The 26,602-nt window shown below is 37.4% G+C and overlaps 1 protein-coding gene across 5 annotated transcripts in view; it reads right to left on the reverse strand.

Moving 5' to 3' along the window:
• Positions 1 to 440: 440 nt before the first annotated feature.
• The window catches only part of LOC105219775 (oxysterol-binding protein-related protein 2), a 364,851-nt gene continuing 338,689 nt past the window's right edge, over positions 441 to 26,602 (reverse strand). For 3 of the 5 annotated variants that reach the window (XM_054235131.1, XM_054235133.1, XM_054235132.1), the window contains 2 exons: positions 15,225 to 15,442; positions 441 to 1,212 (listed from right to left, as the gene is read on the reverse strand). In XM_054235131.1, the coding sequence (XP_054091106.1) occupies positions 1,110 to 1,212; positions 15,225 to 15,442 (321 nt within the window). In that variant the 3' untranslated portion in view covers positions 441 to 1,109. Of the gene's footprint in view, positions 1,213 to 10,200; positions 15,128 to 15,212; positions 15,443 to 26,602 lie in introns of those variants that run through there. The other 2 variants (XM_054235135.1, XM_054235134.1) reach the window with 2 other exon arrangements.

The following is a 26,602-nucleotide window of genomic DNA, read 5'->3' on the forward strand; positions in this document are numbered from 1 at the left end:
AAATAAATAAATTGCGAGAGTATAAAATGTTCGGTTACACCCGAACTTAGCTCTTCCTTACTTGTTATAAATAGTTTTTTATTGTAAATACTGCTCCCGTATTTTTGTTACGTTAATGTATGTTTTTGTTATTTTTTTGCAGTTGTTTTGTGGTTTTTGCTTTTTTTGTTGTGAGAACTGGTCTCAATTTAATGTTTTTGTATAACCCACACTTTATGCGATTAACCGCAGCTATTATCTGTGATGGTAGAATTTTTTTCCGTATTGCTTGTGGTCCCCACCATCACGGATAATCGAAGCACCGACTGTATATATTTTTGGATTTTCAATTTAATTTAATTTTTTATATGTGTATATTATTTTTCTTCTTCAATATCGCATGTCTTTGAGAATGACTATATTTATGATGAATTCAATATGGAAAAAATATAACGCGGGTATACTTTCGCAATTGTTACCCATTTTTATTCATTCAATTATATACATCAAAGAATTAAAAATAAAAGAAGGTTTTTATTAACAAAAATTTTATGCGGTACTCTGGGATCCGAAAAACGCGATGCTGCAGAAACGATGGTGAATATAGTCGATGTCGTATCGAAAATAAACAGTCGAAAATGTGTGGGGGATCCATTCGACGATCCCTATTTTCCGTTTTGTGTGGTGGCCTTGTGCGGAGAATGTGGTATGTTGTGAATGATGTACTTTTAATTAGGTGCTGAAATTTATGTGTCAGTGATGTATAATTTGATGAGATGAATAGTGGGTGCCCATGATGATTTATGTGTAGTGTGTTGCGTGCAGGGAGGAGACTGAGACTCATTTAAATAATCGACATACCTATTTTCGCTTCCCCTGAACTGTAAATGAGTCCTCTTTGAATTCAATGAGTTTTAGATAAAAAATTACTAAATATTAAATTTTTGAAAAAAAAACCGTCTACCTTTGATGCGGAGATTAAATTTTTGTACTCTAATATACTATATTTTAAATCTAATTAATACACACTTCCTTTTGTCACTCTGTGTCAAATTGGACTTCTGTAGTATCCATGGGGACTAAACATAATACATTTTATTCGATAGTAATATTGAACACATGATATTTCTTTAAAAAATTTGAGATGTAGTTTCATGGCTTCGTTCCCAATAACCTCCAATGTACATCCAATCTTCATATTTTGTTAAAGGATTAATACCGAATTTGAACCATCTGAAAAAAAATAAAAATAATATCACTAATATTTATATAGACTGCCAATGCCACAAATAACACATTATGAGAACTATTCTATGTATGAGTAGATGAGATACAAGATTTGAATTCCTACGAAGTAACAACATCGCTCTTTATATATCAAACTTAATACAAAGAGAATAAGAGTCAAATAAGCGAATGACTTACATTGATCTTACGATATGACACGCGTAACTTTAATGTGCGGTCCTTTAGTTCTATAATTCTAGTTATATTAGGTTTCCCAGGTATCTCATGTAAAATGCAACTGAGTTGCCGAGGTGTTTTTGAGTATACCACACCGTAACTAACAAATGATTTCAGATAATTATCTTCAAATGCATGAAAAGTTATGCCCAGCTCTAATAAACAATTAACCAAAACTACCTAATATTGTGAAATATATACCTCTGGTGAAGTGAATGCACACGATTATCGATTGTGCACCAAAATAATTATGAAAACTATGTGATGTAGATCTCCTGTCCTGCTTGGGCTATTCAACATTAAAATCCAAACTTTTTCGAAAGTGCAGCAATTTGATTTCGTTTATATACAAAATTAAATTGGGATAGAGGACTTTAAGAGCATCATTAGATTCAGCTTTTCGCTGTTTAGCACCAATTGTTAATAACCAACTGGTCTATCCAACGGAATAGAGGTCTTCATATTTTTTGTTCTCCCTGCGTTCCATCTGGACAATATGATCTAGTCAGCCTCTTTCTTGATTCGGCGAACTATGTCGATGTTGGCATCTCATTTTTCCACCGCTTGCAGTATTCGACGCCAATGCGTAAAGGACCACAAATCTTCCGCAAATAGTTCCTCTATAAAACTCTTAACGCCGATGTTATCATTATCCATGCCTCCACATCATATAGCAAGACGGGAATAATGAGACTTGTATAGTTTGGTCTTTGTTAGGGGAGAGATGGCTTTACTTCTCATTTGATTACTCAGTTCAAAGAAGCACCTATTGACATTGCTGATTCTGCGTTGGATTTCAAGGCTGACATTGTTGTTGGTGTTAATGCTGGTACAGCTTCAAATTTATTACTGTAAACAGAAACGTTGGAGCCATGTCGGGAATACGCTGGCTGGTTGTTTGATGATAGATATTATCCCATCCGCCCGTGTTGTGGTCGATCGCAAGTGCAAGTTGAGTAGAAAATCATTTGTTTCTTTACAAGACAGTGGTCCAAGTCAATGTTAAGTCTTCGGATCGCACGCGCATCAAAAACTCTGAAAACATGTCGTCCATCTATCACAACGTGATCGCTGTAGTTGTGAGCTTTATAGACCGGGTACAGCCAAGTCGCTTGATGCATTTTCTTGTGCTGGAATCTGGTACTACAGTTTACGATTCTTTTGATGAGTTCATCCTTTTTATTAGATGTTTTTTTGTTAATTCCCCTTTATTCAGTTTTCAGAAACTAATTTTTGCAGTTGGATATCATTCAGTATGAAAATTCCATTCAGTAGAAAAATGTCGAACATTTTCAATTTTTAAAGGATTAACAAAAGTTCGAAAAAATCTCAACTATAAACTCGGTCAAATTCGCACTCAGATAAGATTATAGTAATTAAAATTTGTGTAACCGAGAACCGAGAATTCAACGTCAATAACAGGAAATATACTGTCCCCTTGAATTTGTTCTTATTTTTTCGAACAGCCTATTTCGGGCTCTAACCAACAAAAAACGGTGTAAAAAAGTTAAATGTTCTTTAATTAACCAAGTTTTGAATTTTTTTAAAACTCAAATTTTGTGCAATTGTTTGCCGAAAAAAAGTTTTAACGGAAAACTTTTACAATAAAATTATTCGTAGATTTAAATGTTCACTTCGGTTGTTCTTATTATTGCGAACCCGTTTCTATCTTGCGATCGCATGCCTAATACTAGTGGTACTCATTTAACGTCGCAAACGTATGGCACTATAGCGAAATAGCAATATCGTAAAACAGCTGTTCATTTTTACATGCATTTTATTTTACGACAATCTCGCAAATATGCGAGACCATTTTCAGTGGCAACCATGGCAAGCTTATGCAATTCACAATCAGCCGTTAATTCAATGCGTTTATTTAGTTTAAAAGATAAGATTAAAAGATAATTTGAGGTAATATTAAAATATTTATGTGTTATTAATTCATTTTACATTTCGATTTTGTTTCAGAAACCAACAACACAAAGATTTTATGATAAAATACCAGACTTATAGCAATATTACCACAGAGCGCTCATTTAACTTATATTGCCAATTTGCCATTTTTATATAATTGCGACGTTAAACGAGTACCACTACTATGTTTACATATAACGAGATTATCTCCATTTACGATAATATCTGTAATTAACTAGATAATCTGTAATTAAGAAACGAGATTTTCCATACAAAATTCCTCTGCTGATAATCCGATATTATAAAATTATACAATTTTTATTTTATACAACTAGATTTTCGGTGTTATTCCCAGTTTTATCGATAATTTTGCGAAGAAGAGGAGAAATGTAATATGACAATGTAAACAAACATGGCCACAGCGAGACAAAGCTGTGTAATACAAAAACAAAAACAACGCGGCGAATCTTTTTCCGCCTTAGAGGCAATAAATGAGCAGATTTTTGATTTTATTGACTCTACTGAGTTTACTTTTTTATCTAAAAGAATCAAGTAGTATTGACAGCTTTCTGAATATACTATTTCGAGAAAGACATTAACACACAAAAAGTTTGAGAAATCCGTTTACTTCCAATTCCTTGTATAATTAAATCATGATATACAATCACAGACAACATTAAGTATTTTGTGATTTGCGCTTTTTTTCATTTTCTTGCTATATGATGTGGAGGCATGGTCAGCTTAAATATATCGGAATTAACGGTTTGTTTGTCGATCGATTACGTGCACGCATTTGTATAATAAGTAATTGAGTTAAGCTCACTCAAATTTAATTATGCGGTCAATCATGTACTCTGGCATGGGATCCTTCATTTGTACTGGAAGAAATTCAACAAGCGGGTACTGTTAAAATGATCGTGGAAGATTTGAAGTAACACTTATCAACGATAATTTGTCAATAAGGAAACAATGTTCGACTATCTCATTCATCTTATCATTCGGAATCTCCTCCATCAAGGTAAGGTATTATATACAAGTATGTATATTAGCATTTCCATACCGCAACTGTGATTACTGTTTGTAAATATAAGTTCGCAATAAACTTGTGTTCGCGGGTTTCGCTCAACTTTGGGGCGAAGAGCAGCATGTAGAGATTCAAGAGCTGCTATTTTATGCAGAAAAACAACATCCGAACTCCTCCCTTTGTCCAAGTGTTTCGTTTAGTATATGCATCAACAGTTATTACGATGCTCTTTGGAGCTATTGTTTCAGGTGCGTTTTCGAACCATTTTGCGCATCTAAAATCGATCGGCCAACTAGCAGGTTAGAAGACGCGTGTTAATGATATTTTCTACGTCGGCTAAGGTGGCTCTCAGTACTTCTTCTCTGAGACAGTCTTTTTGTTTAATATGTCCATTAATACTGACTTTATCGATCGGACCATGTGCTTCCACGCTCCGCCTATATGTGGAGATGCTGGTGGTATGACGGTCCACTCGATATTATAGTATTTTTCCATCAGCGTGTTAGGTGATATCTTTTATACATATCTTAAGCTCATCTTCTTCTTCTTGACTGGTGTAGACACCGCTTACATGGTTATAGCTCTTCCACACAAGCGCGCCACGCATATCTTACTTTTGGGAGTCTGGCGCCAATTGGTTATATCAAGTGAAGCCAGGTCCTTCACCAGCTGTACGCAAGGAGCTTGACATGCCATCCCACAGTTCCCTTATACGCAGATGCCGATAAGTGCTCTCAGAAAGCGAAAGGTTATGATTACAGCTTTGGTGTCCCAAAATTCCCTTTGGGGGGTAAAAAGGTGATGAAATAAGAAACATTTTAAGATATTTTCGAAAAAAATGGAAGGAGGCATAAAGGGTTAAAAATTAAAAAAAAAAAATTAATTTTTTGCTATGAAATATTAATTTTAAAAATTTTTACGATACACAGTTTTAAAGTTTGAGAAATTCTGTATAAAAAAGTCAAATGGTGTTTTAAAATCTGTTCATTAGTTTTAAAGTTATGGTGGTTCGAAAAATTTTTTACAAAAAACTTTGGCCCCTTACAATATGGCAACCCCGCGTTACACAGACCTAACACCATATGTTTTATTTTAGGTTTTACATATATAAAGAACTTTTTTTTCAAGTGGCTTTTTTCCTGAGAATGCCTCATATGAGCTCATCCTCATCTCCTGCTGTGTTATATCGCTTGTCCACCTCAAGAACCAGGACCGTCGAGACCTAGCTGCCATCAGCTTGCCATCCATCAATGTGCATGACGCCCCTTTATAAATTAGCGCAAAGGTCTCCACTGTAGTTTTTGGGCCATATAGAAAGATCGAAATATAACGAAAAATTTTTGATGAATTAAGATTGCTTTTACCCGACTAGTATTAGTTGCCTAATTTTGATTTTTTGGTAGTAGGTTGTGCGCTATAAGACACCCATCTACTCCGCAAACTTTCTTTGAGGTGCACCGTCTTACAATGTGGGTTTTAAAACATCGAATGTAGAGGCTTTTATCTTTTATTAATTAACAGCGTTTCGACCATTTGCTTTAAAGCCTGTATTAGTTACATCAACACGCAACTTTGTCAACTTTTTTTTCTAAAGCAGTGGAGTTTTCTTTAAATGATTTTACTTTGCTGGTGTTCGATGCGTGTCCAAACAATCATCCATCAAAGTCTACAACATCCACGCGAGATGTGGACATTCGTCGACCCCAGTCTAATCTCATATCCCCTGGGAGTTTCCTCAACAAATCGTTAATTAGCAATTGTAGAGTACTGCGTATAATGTCTGTTCGACCGAAAAGCATACGAAGAGTTTCGATGGCTAGATGAACCGTAGATGATCAACATTCCCCGGACTACGTCAAACACAACTCCTCGTAGTAACTTTTGTAGTCAAATGAAATTTTATTTTTAATTGTTCTGAATCCTGATCACAGGATCAGGCAAATAGCGGTAAATCTGTCAGATATTTTATAGAAATCCAATAGGAATGTTGTTCTTTTAATAATGTGTCCCTGTCCCTAAAATAAAAACGGATTATTCCATCATCTTACACTTCTTGCTGGCTTGTTTTGTAGTCGCCTGATATCAGTTGTAAATTGTTGCCTTAAAAGGAATAAGCAAAATGACTGAAACGCCGGACTCTATAAAAAGTAAAATTGATTGTGGAACGTACACTTTAACACAAAAACATAAGGGAAGAAGTGTTATATGGAACATTTTACTTTCCATTGTTAAGGAAGACGAAAGTGCCGTGGAAGGGTGGTTTTTTTACAGATCCTGCCGAAAAGTGCTGAAATTTGTGGCTGGCCACACATCAAATTTGTCTCGGCATAAATGTTGTATGACAATAAGGCAACCAAGAGAAGTGACGAAAGCGTCGGCAACAGACAAAGCAGAAGCTATTAAAAAATGCAGTCAATGGATTGTCCAAGATTGTCAGCCGTTTTCATCAGTAGCCGGGCCCGGATTTAAAAGCATGGTGCAGTTTTTTATCAAAATTGGTGCCGCCTATGGGGATGACATAGATGTGGATAACTTGCTGCCTAGTCCAACAACGTTAAGTCGAAAAGTCCACAAAGACGCTGAAGAAAAAATAGGGTTGATATCATCGAAAATTAAAATAGCTGCAGATACTTCAGGATTAGCTGCCACCGATATGTGGTCTGACCAATATCTACAACGAAACTTCTTGGGTATCACAATTCATTATCAAAAAAACAACGTTCTTTGTGTTTTAATTTTGGGTCTTAAGTCAATGGAATCAGAGAAAAGCACCGCAGAAAACATTTTAAATAAAATTAAAAGTGTATTCTCAAAATTTAATATTGAAAACATTGAGGAGATCATATTTGTAACAGATAGGGGCAGAAACATTATAAAAACATTAGAAAACAACATCAGACTTAACTGCAGCAGTCATCTTTTAAATAATTGTTTAGAACGATCATTCACAGAAACAACGGATCTATACGAAACAGTGACGACATGCAAAAAAATTGTAAGGTACTTCAAGAAAGCTAATTTGCAGCATAAGTTAAACACTTCTTTAAAGAGTTCATGTCCAACAAGGTGGAACTCAAACTACGCAATGCTGAAATCTATCGACGATAATTGGGTGGCTGTTAACACGATATTAAGCGAGAAAGGGCCCGAAAGATTGATGGATGTCAATAGGTCAACATTAAAACTATTAGTTGGGTTGCTGGAATCCTTCGAAAGAGTTTTTAAATAACTTCAAACTTGCAGCTCACCCTCAATTTGTTTTGTGTTGCCTTCAATTACAAAAATGTGTGTGCTATGCGAGCCCAATATATCAGATATCTCATCAATTGCAACATTAAAAGAAACAATAAAAACAAAAGTTGTTGGCATATGGTCAACAAATTTGTCCATAAGGCACAAGGTGGCGTTTTTTCAGTATCCCCCGGCTGCACATATGCAGGATACAGACCTGGCCGACATTAAAGAATAGTGTGTTTTAGAAATGTTAAAATTTTCTATTTCAAAAGAAAGTGATACAACACAATATGTTTCTAGTCCATTTACATCCAGCACAGAAAGCTTCACTCCATCAGAGCCGTCACCAAGCTTAAGATCTGTAGAATTTTTTTTCCAACATTAGTTGCTGCACCATCTAACAATTCTAGACAAACTCCAATAGAAGAAATAGAACAATATTGTAGAGAAAGGGTTATTTTAAGTCATGATTTCGATGTATTGCAGTGGTGGAGAGTAAATGAAAATCGTTACCCTCTTCTGTCAAAGGTGGCATTGAAGTTTCTTTCAATACCTGCAAATAGTGCACCGGCTGAAAGAGTTTTTTCATTAGCAGGCAATGTCATTACTGAAAAACGGAATAGATTGGGACCAACATCTGTTGACAGTTTACTATTTTTACACTCTTATTACAAGCATATGAACAAATCAGAATAAGTTATATTTACATTTTTAATAATTCACATGCTCAATTTCGTTCATTCTCTTTTTTATTACCAGTCATTGAAGACCAAATACATATCAAATATGTAATGCCTTTGTTGCAAACCTTAAAATTAAATACATAAGTACATATGAATATATAACACTCAATGAAGCAGCAAAACACCCCTGCCAGCCAAAGGTGGTGAAAAAGCTGGTTAAACCGGAGTTTTTTAAACCCACAAAAGTGGTAAAAAAGTGGTGAGTTTGCCATAGGCCAGCATAGCTGCTTGTGAGTTTTTTAACCACTATTCCCCTCACACGTACGAATACAAAAACAAAATAACCCAAACGTGTGCGTTGGTGTTAGTAATTGAAGAAACATGAGGGGAAAGTGGTTAGGCCTGGCTGGCAGGGACGCTTTTCATTTTCATTTCATATATGTATATGGATGTATACATATGTGCATATTCAAAAACAAACAACACACATGTCTCTCACATATTGTTTGTCTCAGGTGTTGTGCTCTCAATTTCGCTCAATCCTTTTGCTTTAGCATTTTCGTCGGCCTCAATTCATGTACATGCAGAAAAAGAGCACGAAATCGGTTTGAGCTTGTGCGTATGAGCATGTTCGAAATTATCAGTACAAGGCAACAAGCCATATTTTAGTGTGCCGATCACACTCTAAGTGTCGTAAACGCACAACCCTGCCAGCCAGGCCTAACCACTTTCCCCTCATATTTCTTCAATTACTAACACCAACGCACACGATGCGATGAAAAAATAATTCCTCTAAAATGCTTAGAAATATGTTCCTCAAAAGTCGAATTAATCATACTAGGGTTAATACATTTCGAATTTCCCAAACAGAACAAAACTAGTTATCTCATTTCTTGTTATTATTAAATGAGTGCGAAAGAGAAAACGTAATTGTCATTGGTGCCAAAAGAAATCCCATAATGGGAAATATAAAAAAACTGAAAAACGCGAGTCATTTGCGCACATATGCATATGGTTAAAAAAGTGAGTTAAATGGAATTGTTAATATTTTTTATTATAATTTATATAAAATTAACTAATTTGTTATTATTCTAGCAGCATACGACAACCAGCAACATAGCAGCATAGCATAGAAGCAGCAGCAAACAAAAATGTAAGTTTTGCTTTAAAAAATTGTATATTTTGTGTGCCTTCGCAGTGCAACAATTTGAGTGCATGCTTATGTTTTGTGTGCCGGCGCAGTGAAATAATTTGAGTGCATGCTTATGTTTTGGGTGCCTGCGGATTTGAAAAAATACATAAAAAGATAAGTGTTTCAAGCGGCCTGCGCATTATTAATTTCATATTTTTTTTTTAGATTTTATAATTATTATTTATTAATAAATATTTTTTCAGCTTTAATTAACCTTTTTCAGATTTTATTTTTTTTTCACCATTAATTAATTTATTTCAGAATTTATAATTACAAATATTTAATTAATATTTTATAATTATTATTATTTAATTAATCTTTTTTCAGCTTTTATTAATCTTTTTTTCAGATATTATAACTATTTTTATTTAATTAATATATTTCTCAACCAATATTCTTTTTTTTTCAGATATTAATAATCTTTTTCTTTTACCTTATCTTTTATTTTCAGATATCAATAACATATTTTACAAAAAATATTTTATATAATAAATATTTAATTATACTAATAATTGTAAAAATTATTATTATTATGTTAAATAATTGTAAAAATAAAATGAAAATATGTTAACATATATTTATATGATAAATAAAGTTTAAAAAAAATAATTTGAAATTTAAATAATATGTTTGAAATTTTAAGAAAATTTATAAATAGGAATGAAAAAAATGCAACCCTGCATCAGCTGACGATTAGGAATATTAGAGCAGTTCAGCTATATTTTTGTGTATATAAATTATATGACACTGCATAATGAGCGCAACAGAGATGTAAGATCACATGTATTCGTACGTGTGAGGGGAATAGTGGTTAAAAAACTCACAAGCAGCTATGCTGGCCTATGGCACACTCACCACTTTTGCTTCGGTTTAACCAGTTTTTTCACCACCTTTGGCTGGCAGGGAAATGATTCGGGTACACTTATTGTTAGAGTGTACCCATGCCGTTCTCTGATATATATATATCGGTTAATAAATGAGATATTTTAGCAAACCTAAATGAGCTTATTGAATATTATGTAGCTTGGTAGCGAAAATGAGTGAATTCTGACCATGCCAATCCTAAGCGGCTAATAGCCTAAACAGACGGCAAAGTTAATTCGGATTAACTGCGCTTTTAATCAGTTTCAAATATGTAGGTGACAGACGGCAGCAAAGCGAGTTATGAACTCCCATAAACAGCTGATTGGCAATAATATTTTAATTTTGATAAAATAAAATTGGATAGAAAGCAAATATTGCGGTTTTTAGCCGCACAATTAGTACAAAATCATTAATTACTAAAAAATATACAAAAATACGTTATTATTAGAACTTCCATTTTAGAAAAAATTGGCTATCTCATTGCATGCGTATGTTTTCGTTTACATTTAATTGAAAAAACAGCTGTCAGTATTGTATATTTTCATTCACAATAGGTTAAAAGCGGCCATGTTTAACAATGTTGCCAACGAAAATGCCACGAACTCCCACTAACTCTCTAAAATTTTGAGAATTAAATGGGAGTTAGCAAAAGGAGTTAACTGAGATAACTCTCGAATTAACCCCGATTAAAGTAGTTAATCCGAATTAACGCCGCCGTCTGTCAGGGGTATAAGTTCGGGTAAAACCGAACATAACAACATAATACGTCTCATATATTTGGCAGAAAGTCTATTAAAATAACGAAATTCATTATATAGAGTATATGGAAGATGGCGTAATTTCTGAATCGATTTCAACTATTTTTGCCACGAAACAACAATATATCCGAACATTTTATACTCTCGCAATTTATTTATATAATTTTATTGATTTGACCCTTATATTTTATATAATTCAAGGACCGTTTTAAACTATTTCGCCACCAAGCTAATTCATGTCCCAAATTATACATACGTTCATTTAATTTTGCTTTGATAGCTCACAAATTAACCGATATACATATACCTCATCAAATGAGGCCTAGAGGAAATATTGATCTGATTTTGTCCATATTTGACCTAGAAGCACTATATTTTTAAGGAGCTCATCCTTAAAATTTCTTTAGAATATCAGAGTGATTTACCTATATTTTCGATAAATTGACCACAAACTCTGTCCTTGTGTTTGACATCTGGGACCTTGAAATGTTATATGTACTCCGATATCGCCGAATTATAGACGGACATGAAATCCGTGGTTGTAGAAAATTCAAAATAAATTTTGTAAACAAAACCTATACAGTGAACCCCGCTTAAGTGCCTATATTTTGAGGCATCGATGTATTTTCTCAGTATTAATATCGATGAAGCCTCATTCGCTCAAATGCATCTAATATTTAAGGCACAAATAAAATTTTTTTGAAATTTCCCCTTTTAAGTGTCTTTTTAATGTTTTTTGCAATGAATGCGGCGAGCATTGTCATTGTATTAAAAGAAGTAAAACCATTAAGAATAAAACAAGTTATCTGTAGTTTCGAAAACGATATAATTATTTTACAATTTTTGAGATGGAAATTCACATAAACTCAGGTTCAAAAACAAAACATTTTTTAAAGAAATAAATTGCGATTTAACTCCCAACTTCTCGTTAGTAGTCTGTCTGTGCACTTTCCGTTGCGTTTTAAAACTTGAAACGGCATTGAAGCTATTAGGTTTTTTAAAGTCTGTATCGGTATTGCTGCCAAAGCTTAATCCCGACGATTAGGCCATTGACTGTGTTAAATTGTCGCCATTTACCATTAACTTCTTTTGATAAATACCCAAGAGATTTTCAATAGGTTTTAAGTCCGGGCTACAAGCGGGCCAATTCAGCTCAATTTTTTTTGTCTGTACAATGAATTGCGACATTATCTTGTTGAAAAATATAGTTAATATAGAAAATAAGTCTTCTGCTTTCTCTACCAATATGGTTTCTAACAAATTACAATAGATTGACGAGTTAATTTTTGTTGGAACCCATGCCATTTCAGTGACACCATTACCGTCAAAAACTGCCCACACCATAAGACCTCCACCTGACGACGCACTAGTTATTGAAACTTCTTTATCAAATCATTTATCATGCCAATATTTTATAAATTCATCAGGTCCGTCTAAATTAAATCGTTTTTCATCGCTAAATATGAACTTTGACCACTCTGAATATGGTTTTCGGCAAAGCTTATACTCTTAGCCTTATAAGCGTTACCAGAAGTTTCTTGAGGAGTTTTGTGTAGACAACATGGTCAGATGATTTTCATATTTACCACACACGTCTGCTCCTTATTGGCAAATGTAATGTGCCACAATTTCCATCGTAATAAGTTTTTATTTAGTTGCCAATCTAATTTAAATCTGTTTTTGTCGTGGCGATACCTTAGTGTTTCTGTCATATTTCTTGTTTTTGCCATATGAATCGCGTAATTTCTAGAAATTACGTATAAGGGAGAGATCTACCGATTTCTTTTGGCAATTTCCCTTGTAGAAAGCCCAGACTCGTGACACACTTTAATTTGTCCCCTTTCCTCAGATTACAATAATTTACCTCGTGTAATTTAAAATATCTCGGTTTTCAGTAATCGCTTGCACGCTCTATATATATTTAAGTTTAGGGACCTACAAACAACCGTTAGGTGAACAAAACTATTATACTATGTGCAACGTGTTGCGAGAGTATAAAATGTTTCATAAAAATTCGATATTCGTTATTCGATGAAATTATGAATGGATTACAATCAAACTTCATATTTTCAGGGATTAACATTGAATTTCTTATTCACTGGTTATTCGTTTTTATGTGGTGGGTCCCAAGCCCTACGCACAACCGCATAAGCTATAACCGCGTAAGCGGTTTCTACGCCAGTTAAGAAGAAGAAGAACATTGAATTTCAGTTCAGAACAAATTTTATTAATATTGCGCAGTAAAAGTGGCTCTTTTAATTCCATCTGCACATTGGGATATATTATTGTTATCACTTAGTTGAAAAGTTATAGTTCAATTACAGAATTTTTAGATACGAGATGTAGCACTATTTGTTAAAAGTTGTATCTAATATTATGTTTTGTCCAAAGTAAGCGTAGTCCATATCTAGCACAGATGTCGAGAGGATGTTACAGGCGTTGTCATAACCCTAGTCCAATTTTTTTACTTTCATGGTTTTGTTCACCTAACATTTATTTGTTTGTAACATCTTACAAATTAGATATATCAAAATGAACAAGACGACAAGTCGAGTTAAAATCCTTAGACTAATCTGTCCGACCGTCCATACGATAACTAGAGTAAAAACTTAAGATACATATGTTAATGAAACTTGGTACATGTATTCTTTGGCAATGTGAGGGTGTTGTTATTGTACACTAAACGGATTTTGGTCCAAACGACGGAGCCTTAGGCTGCGTGCATGTCGGAGCTGCGATAAGCGATAAGAGCGTCGATAAGATCAGCGACAAGAGCATAGCATCGAGTTATAGTTTTGTGCGGTGTGCATAACAGAGCTGCGATAAGGGCGTAAATTGCATTTGCAATTTAAGTTTTGTATAGTCAACAGCTAAAAAAATTAGTGATTCTGAAGTAGAAAATATTTTGTTGTTGATATCTACTGCTGCATATTATCATATGCATAATACTGAGGCGACAAAACGCTCGTTTTCGGCGAATCCTATAAATCAAGAAAGGCCAAATTTCGGAGAATTTCATCATCTTTATTGTAGCTTGAGACAGGATCCAAAAAAGTTTTTCGAATACATGAGAATGACAAGCGATACATTCGAACCTGTTGTGGTGGTTTGGATCTTTTTGATCCCAGATTGCTGGTTTCAAAAATACTGCACTTATTAAGTCTTCCGTGTCCATCATCGATAAGAGCGAAGAAATTACTGACCTACAATTTCTACGCTCTTATCGATGATAGCCAGCAAAGAGTGAGTTCGCGCGCTGCTCCGACATGCACACTTGTATTAAATTACTTGTATCAATTTTCTACGCTTCGCTCTTATCGACGCTCTTATCGCTTATCGCAGCTCCGACATGCACGCAGATTTACTCCGAAGTTGTAAAAATAATTTTAGTGATGAACGGATCTCCTAATTCTTTAGACTAACTAACTAAGGCTGCTTTCATAAAAGCGATATGCAAAATATACACAATATTTGTAAACGCCATTTCATAATTTTAGGCACAGTGTTGAATTCTTAACTTAATATCTCTTTGAAGTAATAAAAAGGACACATAAGTTTCTGCCAAAGTAATAGCATATTCTAACGCACTCAATAATAAATTATCCATTATTACAAACACAACAAATAACTTAATATCACAACAAACTGTAACTATTAAGCAAGAATTTAAGACAATGCATAGGGGTTTTCATAAACGTCATTTAAATATATTGCATATTTTGGCAAAGGTGACTTTTAAAGTACAAATATTCCTATCTTTTGTTGGTTTTTATACAAAATTCCTGGAAATATTCAAATATATTTCATCTGCAATAACAATCTTTCAGGGAACACATGTATCACATTTTATTAAGATATCTCAAGTTAGCACAGGTGAAAGAGAATAATCAATTAATAATTCTTTAATATTTGTTTGTCGGTATCGTGGTAATGACGACTTGTAAAAATATGAAAATTGTCTATTCAATTCCGCAATTCTTATTAGAAATTGTGTAACGGCGCTTCTGTATATTTTCTGTACACCAGTCATATAGTGTGAATTATGTAAAGAAAATAAAAAATGTATTAAATTTTCCAATATAATACAGATTAATTTATACTTATTTATGTACCGTGGCTGCCATAAGTCATTATTCTGCCCTTTCCGTGATCGTTTGGCTTCACGCTGTTTTTCTTCCAATCTATTTTTCTGAGCTGAAGCGGCTGCTACATCACCTTCTTCTAGATATCGTATGTCTGGACGGAGTCGTGAATCAGTTATACATAAAGTATTTGCATTTAGTGGGTTAATGGCATTAAGTTGCATTGCGAAATCTGTGAAATGATAATACTAAAAAGTGCATATGGTGAAATATTAATTTGTTAGATATTTATATATATATATTGATTTGAATATTGTGTTACTAGATAATTTTTACTATTGATACATTATTTATTGAATACTATTACTTTAGTTCTCATAGTATTAGGGTTATGGAGGCTAAACGAAAGTGGATCGATTTTGTTAAGATATTTTGGACAATTTAACAATTTGATATTACATATTCGGCAGTATAAATGATTCCGAAATTCGACGATAGATTTGATGTTCCATTGCCCGACCATGAAGATATTCGAAAAGCAATTTCCGCATGAAGAACATGTGGTGAGGGCCAATGGATTGCTTGCCGAAATTCAAATACGGCGGCGAAGGTTAAGGTGCTTGCATCAGCTTCTTCGCGGAATATGGTCGGAAGAATGCATGCCGACGACTGGAATCCTCTCCGAGCCGTTCGATACCACACGAGGTTTCAAACAGGTTGACTTGCTATCGTGTGACTTTTTTAACCTAGTGCTGGAAAAAATAATACGTGCCGCAGAGCTAAACTGAGAACCGATGATATCGATATCATTGGAAACAACACCCGCGCCGTTAGTTCTGCTTTTTCCAGACTGAATAAGGAATCGAAGCGTATGGGTCTGGTGGTGAACGAGGACAAGACGAAATATCTCCTGTCATCTGGGAATCAGAATTAACAGCAACAACAATGTCCGCTTGGAAATCCAACGAAGAAACACTCTTGTCAAAAGGTGCTACTTTGGACTGAGTAGGCAATCGGAAAGTGAAGCCAACTTTAAGTTCATTTCCGATGTCTTCATCCGATGAGACGGCACTTGGACTTTTCGAGAGAAAGGTTTTGTGGAAGATGTACGGTCCCTTAAACATTGGCAACGGCGAATACCGCAGAAGATGGAATGATGAGCTGTATGTGTTATTTGACGACATAGACATAGTTCACCGAATAAAAGGACAGCGGCTACGCTGGATAGGTCATGTTGTTCGAATGGACGAAAGTGCCCCAGCTCTGAAAGAGTTCGATGCAGTACCCGCTGGTGTAAGCCGAGGAAGAGGGAGGCCGCCACTCCGATGGAAGGACCAGGTGGAGAAGGACCTGAAGAGATGCGTGGCGCGCTGTTGTGAACTCGGCTATAACCGCGTAAGCGGTTTCTAGGCCAGTCAAGAAGAAGAAGCGTATTATAATAACATAGTGTTCCACACTGTAATTTCACATTCCAAAACTATTCACTTTCCAAAAGCTACATTCATGACATACATAGACACCGTTGCAGAAAAATGTTCTATGAAGAAGGCATATGAAGAAAGAGAAAAAATCAAATAACATCCAACTAGAATTAAAAATAAAACTTGAAAAAAATTCAGAAAAAGTACAAATTGAAAAAATGTGGAATTTTATAAAAAAAAATTAAAATTATTGATCAGCACCATATAGAAGCATAAGTGTCAGAATTGATCCATTTTGGAAGAATTTATTGGATTTAAATTGTTTTGTTATGGTTTTTAATTTTTTAACAAATACATAATAAAACAATTCATTAAACTGCAATTTACGGATATTTAACTAATTTTGATTGAAAAACATACCTCTAAGTGAATACTCGAATTAACGAAAAATTCGATGTAACGAACAGGCCTGACAATTAATGTGTTCGTTATTTCGGAAAACTACTGTACAAAGAATCGGCCAAATATAGCCGATTAATCCATCGGACTCTATTAAAACCATTCCGGAAGAGTCAAGTTTGGGATAAATAACAAGGTCGCCACGGTACCAAATAACCCGAACAAACTTGGTTGACTCCACCACATAAGAAAACCTCCCCAATGAAAAGGAAACATCAGCCTCGGATAAAATACACTAATTTCCATGACGACCACTGCAAACGTATTAAGGACATGGAATAACTGGGCCCCTAATTGGGAAGGTGCCGCTGCTGGTTGATGTACTCGTAAGAGTAAAGGCTGAAATCACCGCCATTCAAAAAGTGCGATGGACGATGCCTATGAACAAAGATACCTTCAATGAGCGCCTCGAACGTGCCTATAAGCGCTGCCCCCACCACGATGTCAAAATCGTGATTGGCGATTTTACCGATAGTGTGGGTAAAGAAGGTGTTTTTGGCACAACATTCGGCAAATTCAGCCTCCCTGATAAAACATCGCCAAATGGGCTGAGGCTGATCGACTTCGAGTCCCCGAATCGAATCACGCGCAACCAGGTCGATTATGTTGTGATAGATGGACGACATTTCTGCAGAATTTTTGATGTGCGTGCGCTCCGTTGTCCTAACATCGACTCTGACTACTATCTTGTTGCAGCTAAGATACGCACCCCCTCTGTCTCGACATCAAGAGGCTACAATCACAACCGACAGCCGAACGATTTTCTACTCGACTTGTACTCCTGCTCTCTGAGAGCACTCATCAGCAACTCGGTATAAGGAAACTGTGGGACGGCATAACAGCTGCAACCGAAACTGTTGGCCGATATAGGGCCGATGGATTGCTGGAATATGGTCGGAAGAATGCATGCCGACGATTGGAATCCTCTCCGAGCCGTTCGATACCAAACGAGGTTTCAAACAGGTTGACTTGCTATCGTGTGACTTCTTTAACCTAATGCTGGAAAAAATAACAACACCCACACCGTGCTTTTTCCAGACTGAATAAGGAAGCGAAGCGTATGGGTCTGGTGGTGAACGAGGACAAGACGAAATATCTTCTGTCATCTGGGAATCAGAATTAACAGCAACAACAATGTCCGCCTGAAAATCCAACGAAGAAACACTCTTGTCAAAAGGTGCTACTTTGGATTGAGTAGGCAATCGGAAAGTAAAGCCCACTTTATGTTCATTTCCGATGTCTTCATCCGATGAGACGGCACTTGGACTTTTCGAGAGAAAGGTTTTGTGGAAGATGTACGGTCCCTTAAACATTGGCAACGGCGAATACCGCAGAAGATGGAATGATGAGCTGTATGTGTTATTTGACGACATAGACATAGTCCAGCGAATAAAAAGACAGCAGCTACGCTGGCTAGATCATGTTGTGCGAATGGACGAAAGTGCTCCAGCTCTGAAAGAGTTCGATGCAGTACCCGCTGGTGTAAGCCGAGGAAGAGGGAGGCTGCCACTCCGATGGAAGGACCAGGTGGAGAAGGACCTGAAGAGATGCGTTGCGCGCTGTTGTGAACTCGGCTATAACCGCGTAAGCGTTGTCTAGGCCAGTCAAGAAGAAGAAGCGTATTATAATAACATAGTGTTCCACTCTTTAATTTCACATTCCAAAACTATTCACTTTCCAAAAGCTACATTCATGACATATATATACACCGTTGCCTTGCAGTAATTCCCACAATAATCGTTAGATTTAAGAAAGCGACTGATTACGATTAGTTTATACCGGATAGTCTTAAAAAGCCGAAGAAATCATGAAACTATTATTTCAAGTGCTTGATAATGCAATAGAAATCAATAATAAAACATTTATTTATACTGTACATCATTACATATTCGTACTCTACTTACATGTATCTTCTCTTAAAACTTAACGAATGTAATTATATAAGAATGGAAAACCATAAGCATTGAATATAGAAATAGTTCGCACGAGTTATCATCTCAACCTACTCTAAGATGATACCCACGAATCGCTACAGGAGGTGATGCCTTCTTCTTCATCTTCTGAGATGATGCCTCAACACGATCGGAAACTACCGTTACAGGAAAAAACCTAGCACAGTGGTTAAACATATCGGTAACTCACGCGTTATTAAATTCACCACCCCGGCAACAATAACAACCATCATTAGTATCACGAAATGTATATGTATTATGATTTTCGAAATTATTATTAATATTTCGTTATATGAAAAAAAATTAATCTATGACATTCCAAAATAATTTATAAAAACTAAGCAATTATTACGCAACGAATACTTCACTCGAAGCATAGTAAATTGCTACGTGCTATAAACAAATTGAATATTTGTCATCAAAATAGAGAAATCAAAGACTATAAGTGACGAAAATCGAAAGTGCTAGTTGGGCAACTCAGCTGGAAGTTGAAGTGACAAGGCGCAGAGAAACAGCTGAAACAGAGAAACAATAAGTACACTTTCCCATTTTATTTTATTTTATTTCTTATTATACTATCATTACACACACCATTGTAAATGATATAACTATCTATTACAATTTAAGTTAAAAATATCATAAAAGTATACCTAAAAAATTTTATTTGCCATAACTATTTGCAAAGGCAGAGTTGCCATTAGTTGTAACATCAAAACTCTTTCTGTAATTTGTTGTCGGAAATCCAAAATAATTAATTTAAGATATAAAGTGATATAAAATATAGCTGCATCGTACCTCGCGCACTAGAGGGGTTAGAAAATACCAACAAGCCAACCGAAAAAGAAAGTTTCTGAAAGCGATGAATTAAAACAAAAAGTGAAAGAATTAGAACAATTATGCCAACAATTAAAAGCGGAAAATCAAAAGCTGAAAGAACAAAATAACCCGAAAGCCTAATTATATGTAGTTAATCACAATACGAAACTGATGAAGAAGAATTGGCTATGTATGTTATGTACAGAGTGGATTATAAAGAAAAACAAGCAAGGCCTAGAAAAAAGCGTAACGCTGAAGCTTCACCAGAGGTGAACATAAAAGAAAATTCATTATCATCGAATCATTTGTCTTGAATGTATGTTATTGGCGTTCAACCGTTTAGCCGGTTATAGCCGAATCGATGAGAGCGCGCCACTCTTCTCTTTCCTTTGCAGTTCGGCGCCAGTTGGAGATTCCAAGTGTAACCAGGTCGCTCTCCACCTGGTCCCTCCAACCGAGTGGAGGCCTTCCCCTTCCTCGGCTTCCTCCGGCGGGTACTGCATCGAACACTTTCAGATCTGGAGTGTTTTCGTCCATTCGGACAACATGACCTAGCCAGCGTAGCCGCTGTCCTTTTATTCGCTGAACTATGTCAATGTCGTCGTATAACTCGTACAGCTCATCGTTCCATCGTCCGCGGTATTCGCCGTTGCCAATGTTCTGAGGACCATAAATCTTGCGCAAAATTTTCCTCTCGAAAAATAGCACCTATTGGCAAGAGTGATTCTGCGCTGTATTTCGAAGCTGACATTTTTGGTGATGTTGGTACTGGTTCCCATGTATACGAAAATATCTACGACTTCGAAGTTATGACTGTCAACAGTGACGTGGGAGCCAAAATGGAAATGCCCTGACTGTTTGTTTGATGACAGGAGATATTTCGTCTTGTCCTCGTTCACCACCAGACCCATTCACTTCGCTTCCTTATCCAGGCGGGAAAAAGCTGAACTAACGGCGCGGGTGTTGTTTCTAATGATATCGATATCATCGGCGTACGCCAGGAGCTGTACACTCTTATAGAAGATTGTACCTTCTCTGTTTAGCTCTGCAGCTCGTATAATGTTTTTGTCGATCCTCTTTTCACGTATCTTCTCCAAGATTTAGCGCATGGTGAATATCTGGTCAGATATGGATTTTTTCACACAGTTCGCTCGATAGAACAATATAGGCGATATTTAGGAGGCTTATCCCACGATAATTGGCACAGATTATGGGATCTCCCTCTTTATGGATTGGACAGAGCACACTGAGATTCCAATCGTCAGGCATGCTTATCAGTTCTTCGCCGCCGTATTTGAATAGCTCGGCCGGTAATCTATCGGCCCCCGCCGTTTTGTTGTTCTTCAGGCGGGTAATTGCTATTCGAATTTCTTATTGGTCGTGTAATGAAACATCTGTTCCATCGTCATCGTTATTGGTTTGTGGAATCGGGTTCGCCATCCCCTAGTGTTGTACTTTCACTGCCATTCAGCAGGTCAGAGAAGTGTTTCCTCCATAATCCCAGTATGCCCTGGATATCGGTTACCAGAATACCACCTTGGTCTCTACATGAGGACGCTTCGGTTTTGAAACTTTCGTTAAGTCGCTTCATTTTTTTATACAATTTTCGAGCATTACCTCTGTCTGTCAGCTTCTCAAGCTCTTCGTACTCACGCATTTCGGCCTCTTTCTTTTTTTGTCTGCAGATTCGTCTCGCTTCCCTCTTCAGCTCTCGGTATCTATCCCATCCCGCACGTGTTGTGGTCGTTTGCAACGTTGCGAGGTAGGCAGTCAGTTTTCTCTCCGCTGCGAGACGGCAATTCTCCTCGTACCAGCTTGTATTTTGTCGTTGCCGAAATCCAATTGTTCCGGCTGCAGTGGTACGCATTGAGTTTGAGATGCCGTTCCACAGTTCCCTAATACCGAGATGCTGATGAGTGCTCTCCGAGAGCAAGAGTGCAAGTCGAGGAGAGTATTTCGTCGCTGTCTTTACCCACTTGTCACCTTCTTTACCCACCCTAGCGTTGAAATCGCCAAGCACGATTTTGACATCGTGGCGGGGCAGGGCTCGTAGGTGCGTTCTAGGCGCTCATAGAAAGTATCTTTGGTCACATCGTCCTTCTCTTCCGTTGGGGCGTGGGCGCAAATAAGCGATATGTTGAAGAACCTCGCTTCTATGCGGATTGTGGCTAGACATTCATCCACCGGAGTGAATGCCAAGACTCGATGATGGAGTCTCTCTCCCACCACGAATCCCACACCGAATTTGCAATCCTTTATACGGCCGCTGTAGAAGATGTCACAACGCCCACCTTCTTCCGTCCATGTCCCGTCCATTGCATTTCTTGGATTGCGGTGATGTCAGCCTTTACTCTTACGAGGACAGCAATCAGCTGGGCAGAGGTCCGAACAGTCCAGGTGCAAGCCCCTAAATCATAGTCCTTAATACGTTTAGTATGAGCGTAATCAAAATTGGGGTTCCTTATCCGAGGCAGCTGCTTCCTGTTCATTGGTTATTCGTTTTTATGTGGTGGGTCCCAAACCCTACGCATAACCACTTTAGCTCGCTTCCAAACGGATGTCTTTTGGCTACCCAGAGGATACTTGGTCTAAGACCAGAAGTCGTGAGGATAGATTATGACTCGATTTCACTAATTTTTGGCACGAAGAAAAATTTTCTCTTTGAATTTCTCCAAAATATATGAGACACTTATAGTTTCGGTAAAAAATTTAGAAACACTCAGGTCCTCATCAGAGACCTGCACAAGTGCACTGCCACTCAAAATATACCGCGTGCTTACTCGCATTTTTTCATACTTGTGTATTATAAACACTCAGCCAAATTTGTCGCGGTGGTTTTAATACTCACAAAATTTTTCCACTTCACTCAAGGCGGATAAAAAAACACTTAACTCTCGTCTGCTTATTCATGTTATTACTTAAGCTGAGCGACAACACAGAAAATACGGTTTGAGTAAATGACACGAGTGGCAGATCGAACAGCCGAAGACGCTGCCATCCATATGCCAAGCTGTAAGAAACAGCTAAAAGTCAAATGATCAACAAACAATAGTTAGTGTGTATATGCATGGACAAGAAATAATTATCACTTTTTTTCAAAAGCAAACTTTGTCTATGTTAAAAAGGGATATAAATATTTTAATTTTACACGCTAACAAAATTTTTCAATTCTAATTGTCATATGAACAGTCAAAAGATTTACATAGTTCTTGCATGGTATCTCAGCTGAGCTCAAAACCCTAGGGGGGGGGTCGGCAGGGCGCGATAGCCGGACGGCCTGTAGTAGTAGGTTAGTTGCGAAATAAGTTACAACGAATAAGCAATCCCCGACGATGAGCGGCAGGAGTGGAGGAAGCGGTATAAAAGCCAGCTATGCCGAAGAAACTCCTGCGACAGAGGCGAATAGCTACCGCCTCTCTAATATAAGTGACCATCCAAAATCCAGGCTCGACGGACTCAAAGTGAGCGGCTTCCTGGTCAGCGTCTGTTCACCATGTCAGGTGTGGCTGTAAATTAGACCCGTCCATACCGGGGCGCACTGGGAGTCCCAGGAAGCATATCAGCTGTTTTTCACTGGAGAGGGTGATGTGAGCCAGCTCTGCCGAAGTGTTAGCCACGATGTGAATCAGTAACAAGCCCCTTCGGGCACTGGTCAGGAAGTGTGCACTGGGCGCAGAACCCTTAGACTGCGTTGCCCCGGGCGAGCGTAGGTTCGTACGAGTATTCCGGAACCGGCAACGCGTATACCCGTGGGTATACCCGTTCCCTGCACACAATGCGCTGATAAAACTGATAAATGGAGAATAATAATGAAAAAAAACACAACAACAACAATAGTAGTTACAAATCTAGAGGTGTCAACAATCAAGCTGAAAGTGGAACCCAGGAATCGGAGAAAAGCTCGTTTAGAAAACTAGCGATAATACTATGTACAAACCTGTATCTACAAGTTTTAGAAAGGCATCGCGTTTGGCTAGATCGCCAGTGAAGGTGCTCTCCGCGCAGATACCTGTGAGAGCGAAATAGTCACCACCAGCGCTAGAGGAGAACACACCGATAGCGAAAGAAGAGCAATCTCAACGTGATTGTATGTATAAATTAGGAGAAATGATCCAAAAGCTAACGGATATTAAGCATGGTGGACGCATCCGCCATGCTAAGCACAATATCGACGCTTTACACCCGTGCATAAGAGGACCTTACTAGACAAAGAGAATCCAATATAGGTAGAACGTAGCTATCGAACAAACAACTGTAGAAATCACACCAAAAAGACCACGTGATGATAAGCAGAAACGAAGGACACCTCCAAAAAGGACCAAAACATTCGACGAAGGTCCAATGGTGAAAACAGGGGAAAACATAAGTCGTAAGGGTGAAGAAATAGACTCGCCAAGGGAAGAAAATAGGATCACGATACCAAGTAAAGCGCGAAAAAATAAAAGAAGGAAAACATCGTACCACGCCCACGAACAGAAGCAATTGTCATCGCAAAAACCGGACACATGTCTTACGCAGACATACTTCGGGCGGTTAAGCAAAATGAAAATTTGCAAGTGCTTGGTGAAAATGGGTAATTTTGCGAAAAATTGTGTTAACAAACCCTCCTGTAAGGCATATAAAAATAGTGGAAGAGCGAACACAGACCATCAAATAGGAAGCCGGAAATGTCCCATATACACAGCAGTACTCTAAAACCCTAGAAGGAGAATATCATACAAATAATCCTGAACCACTGTGAAGCGGCCCAGGATCTCTTGATGCAAAGAATATATGAAAATAAGATTGACGTTGCATTAATTTGTGAACAATACAAAAACTAAGACTCTGGCAAATTGATTTCTGACACCACAAAAAAAGTTGCAATATGGGCTTGTGGAGATAAGCCGATGCAAAACACACCATTAACCGACAAGGCTTACTATACGAGAACCAAAATATGGGGGATTTATTTCTACAGTTGCTATATACTGCCAAGTATACCACATGCTGAATATGAAAAAATACTTGACGAATTGGTAAGAGAAGCTATGACAACTACACCTAATATACTTGCAGGTGACTTTAATGCCTCGGCTCTAAAATGGGGCAGTAAAAATACAAATTTCAGAGGCAGTGCATTACTTAAAGCCTTTGCTGTGCTAGACGTGGTACTGCTTAATACAGGAAAACAAAACACTTTTGAGAGAAATGGGCGTGGGTCCATTATTGATAGATCTTTTGCCAGCAGGGTGCTATACCGACACATAGATTGGAGGATGTGCGATATATATACCCAGAGTGACCGCTCGGCTGTTATGATAAGTACCAGCAAGAGTATGCATCATCGAAATTTCTGCCACCAAAAGGTGCAGTCCAAAGGATGGAGGACTGAAACCCTAGATGAGGAACTTTTTAAGTCAATGCTCGATGAAAACCTAATAGGAAGTGTTGATATAGACCTACAGGCTAAATTATTGGTGCAACACATTCGCAAAGCCTGCGATGCCGCTATGAATAAAAAGAGGTCAACCGCACAGAGAAGGCCAGCATACTGGTGGAATCGTGAAATCTGATAAGCGATAGTCACAAAGCAAGGCGCCGTTTGCAACGAAGCATAGGCAACTTGGATCGTGACAGCCTACGAGAAGTATTCAAGAAAAAACGCAACGACCTAAAAAAGGCGATTAAAAATAAATGTCAGGATTTAGAGAATTATGCCAAAAATTGGACAAAATTCCGTGGGGCGCAGCGTATAGAATTGTAATGTCAAAGATTAAAGGTGGTAAACGACAAGCGCCAACATGTGCCTCTTTGCTCCAAAATGTTGTCGAAACTCTTTTCCCGCAACAAAGCCAAGGAAACTTTTACCTTGAAAAAGTCGTAGATGCGCCAGAAACCACCAATCTGGAATTCGTACAAGCTGCTGAGCGCTTTGAAAACTGCAAAGCACCAGGATTAGATGATATCCCGAATAGGGCCCTTAAAATTGCAATCAAATATGATTCAAAGCCATTCTCGGATCTATGCCACGTTGCCTACGCGAAGGAGTGTTTCCCAAAATCTGGAAAGTACAACGGCTAGTACTATTACAGAAGCCTAATAAACCGGCAGGAGGACCGAGCTCCTATCGTCCACATCTGGAGGGAGAAAGTAGTGGTCTCTCCGAAAACCAATACGGCTTTCGTAGAAAGCGTTCAACTCTTGATGCAATCAAGAAAGTTACAGATATAGCTGAAAAGGCTATCGAAGGAGATGGGTGGTTATACGGAAAAAAAGAATATTGTCGTCACCTTTGATGTGAAAAATGCATTTAACTCGGCACATTGGCCCCAAATAATGTGTGCATTGGTGCTCAAGAAAACGCCGAATTACTTGCTGTATATCATAAATAGCTATTTGTCCGAGAGAATCCTGCTCTACGACACTGTCGAAGGACCGAAAAAGTATACGGTAACAGTTGGTGTGCCACAACGCTCCGTACTAGGCCCACTTCTATGGAATACACTATATGATGGAATAGTGCACTACCGAAAGAAGTGCAAATAATTGGATACGCAGATGATATTGCGGTGACAATAGTAGCTAAGGAACTCCACCAAATACAAAGTATATGTAGTGATACTGTACTCAAAATGAAACAGTGGCTAACGAATTCAAAACTCGAACTTGCAGGGCACAAAACGGAAGCAGGTCAGTGAGTCAATTTTAATGTATGCGGCGCCTGTATGGGGTCCAGCATTAATGCATAAAACATATGCTGGAATGGCAAAATCGGTGT

Source organism: Zeugodacus cucurbitae, chromosome 6 (genome assembly GCF_028554725.1).
Source record: "Zeugodacus cucurbitae isolate PBARC_wt_2022May chromosome 6, idZeuCucr1.2, whole genome shotgun sequence".
In the NCBI taxonomy this organism is placed as follows: Eukaryota; Metazoa; Arthropoda; class Insecta; order Diptera; family Tephritidae; genus Zeugodacus; species Zeugodacus cucurbitae.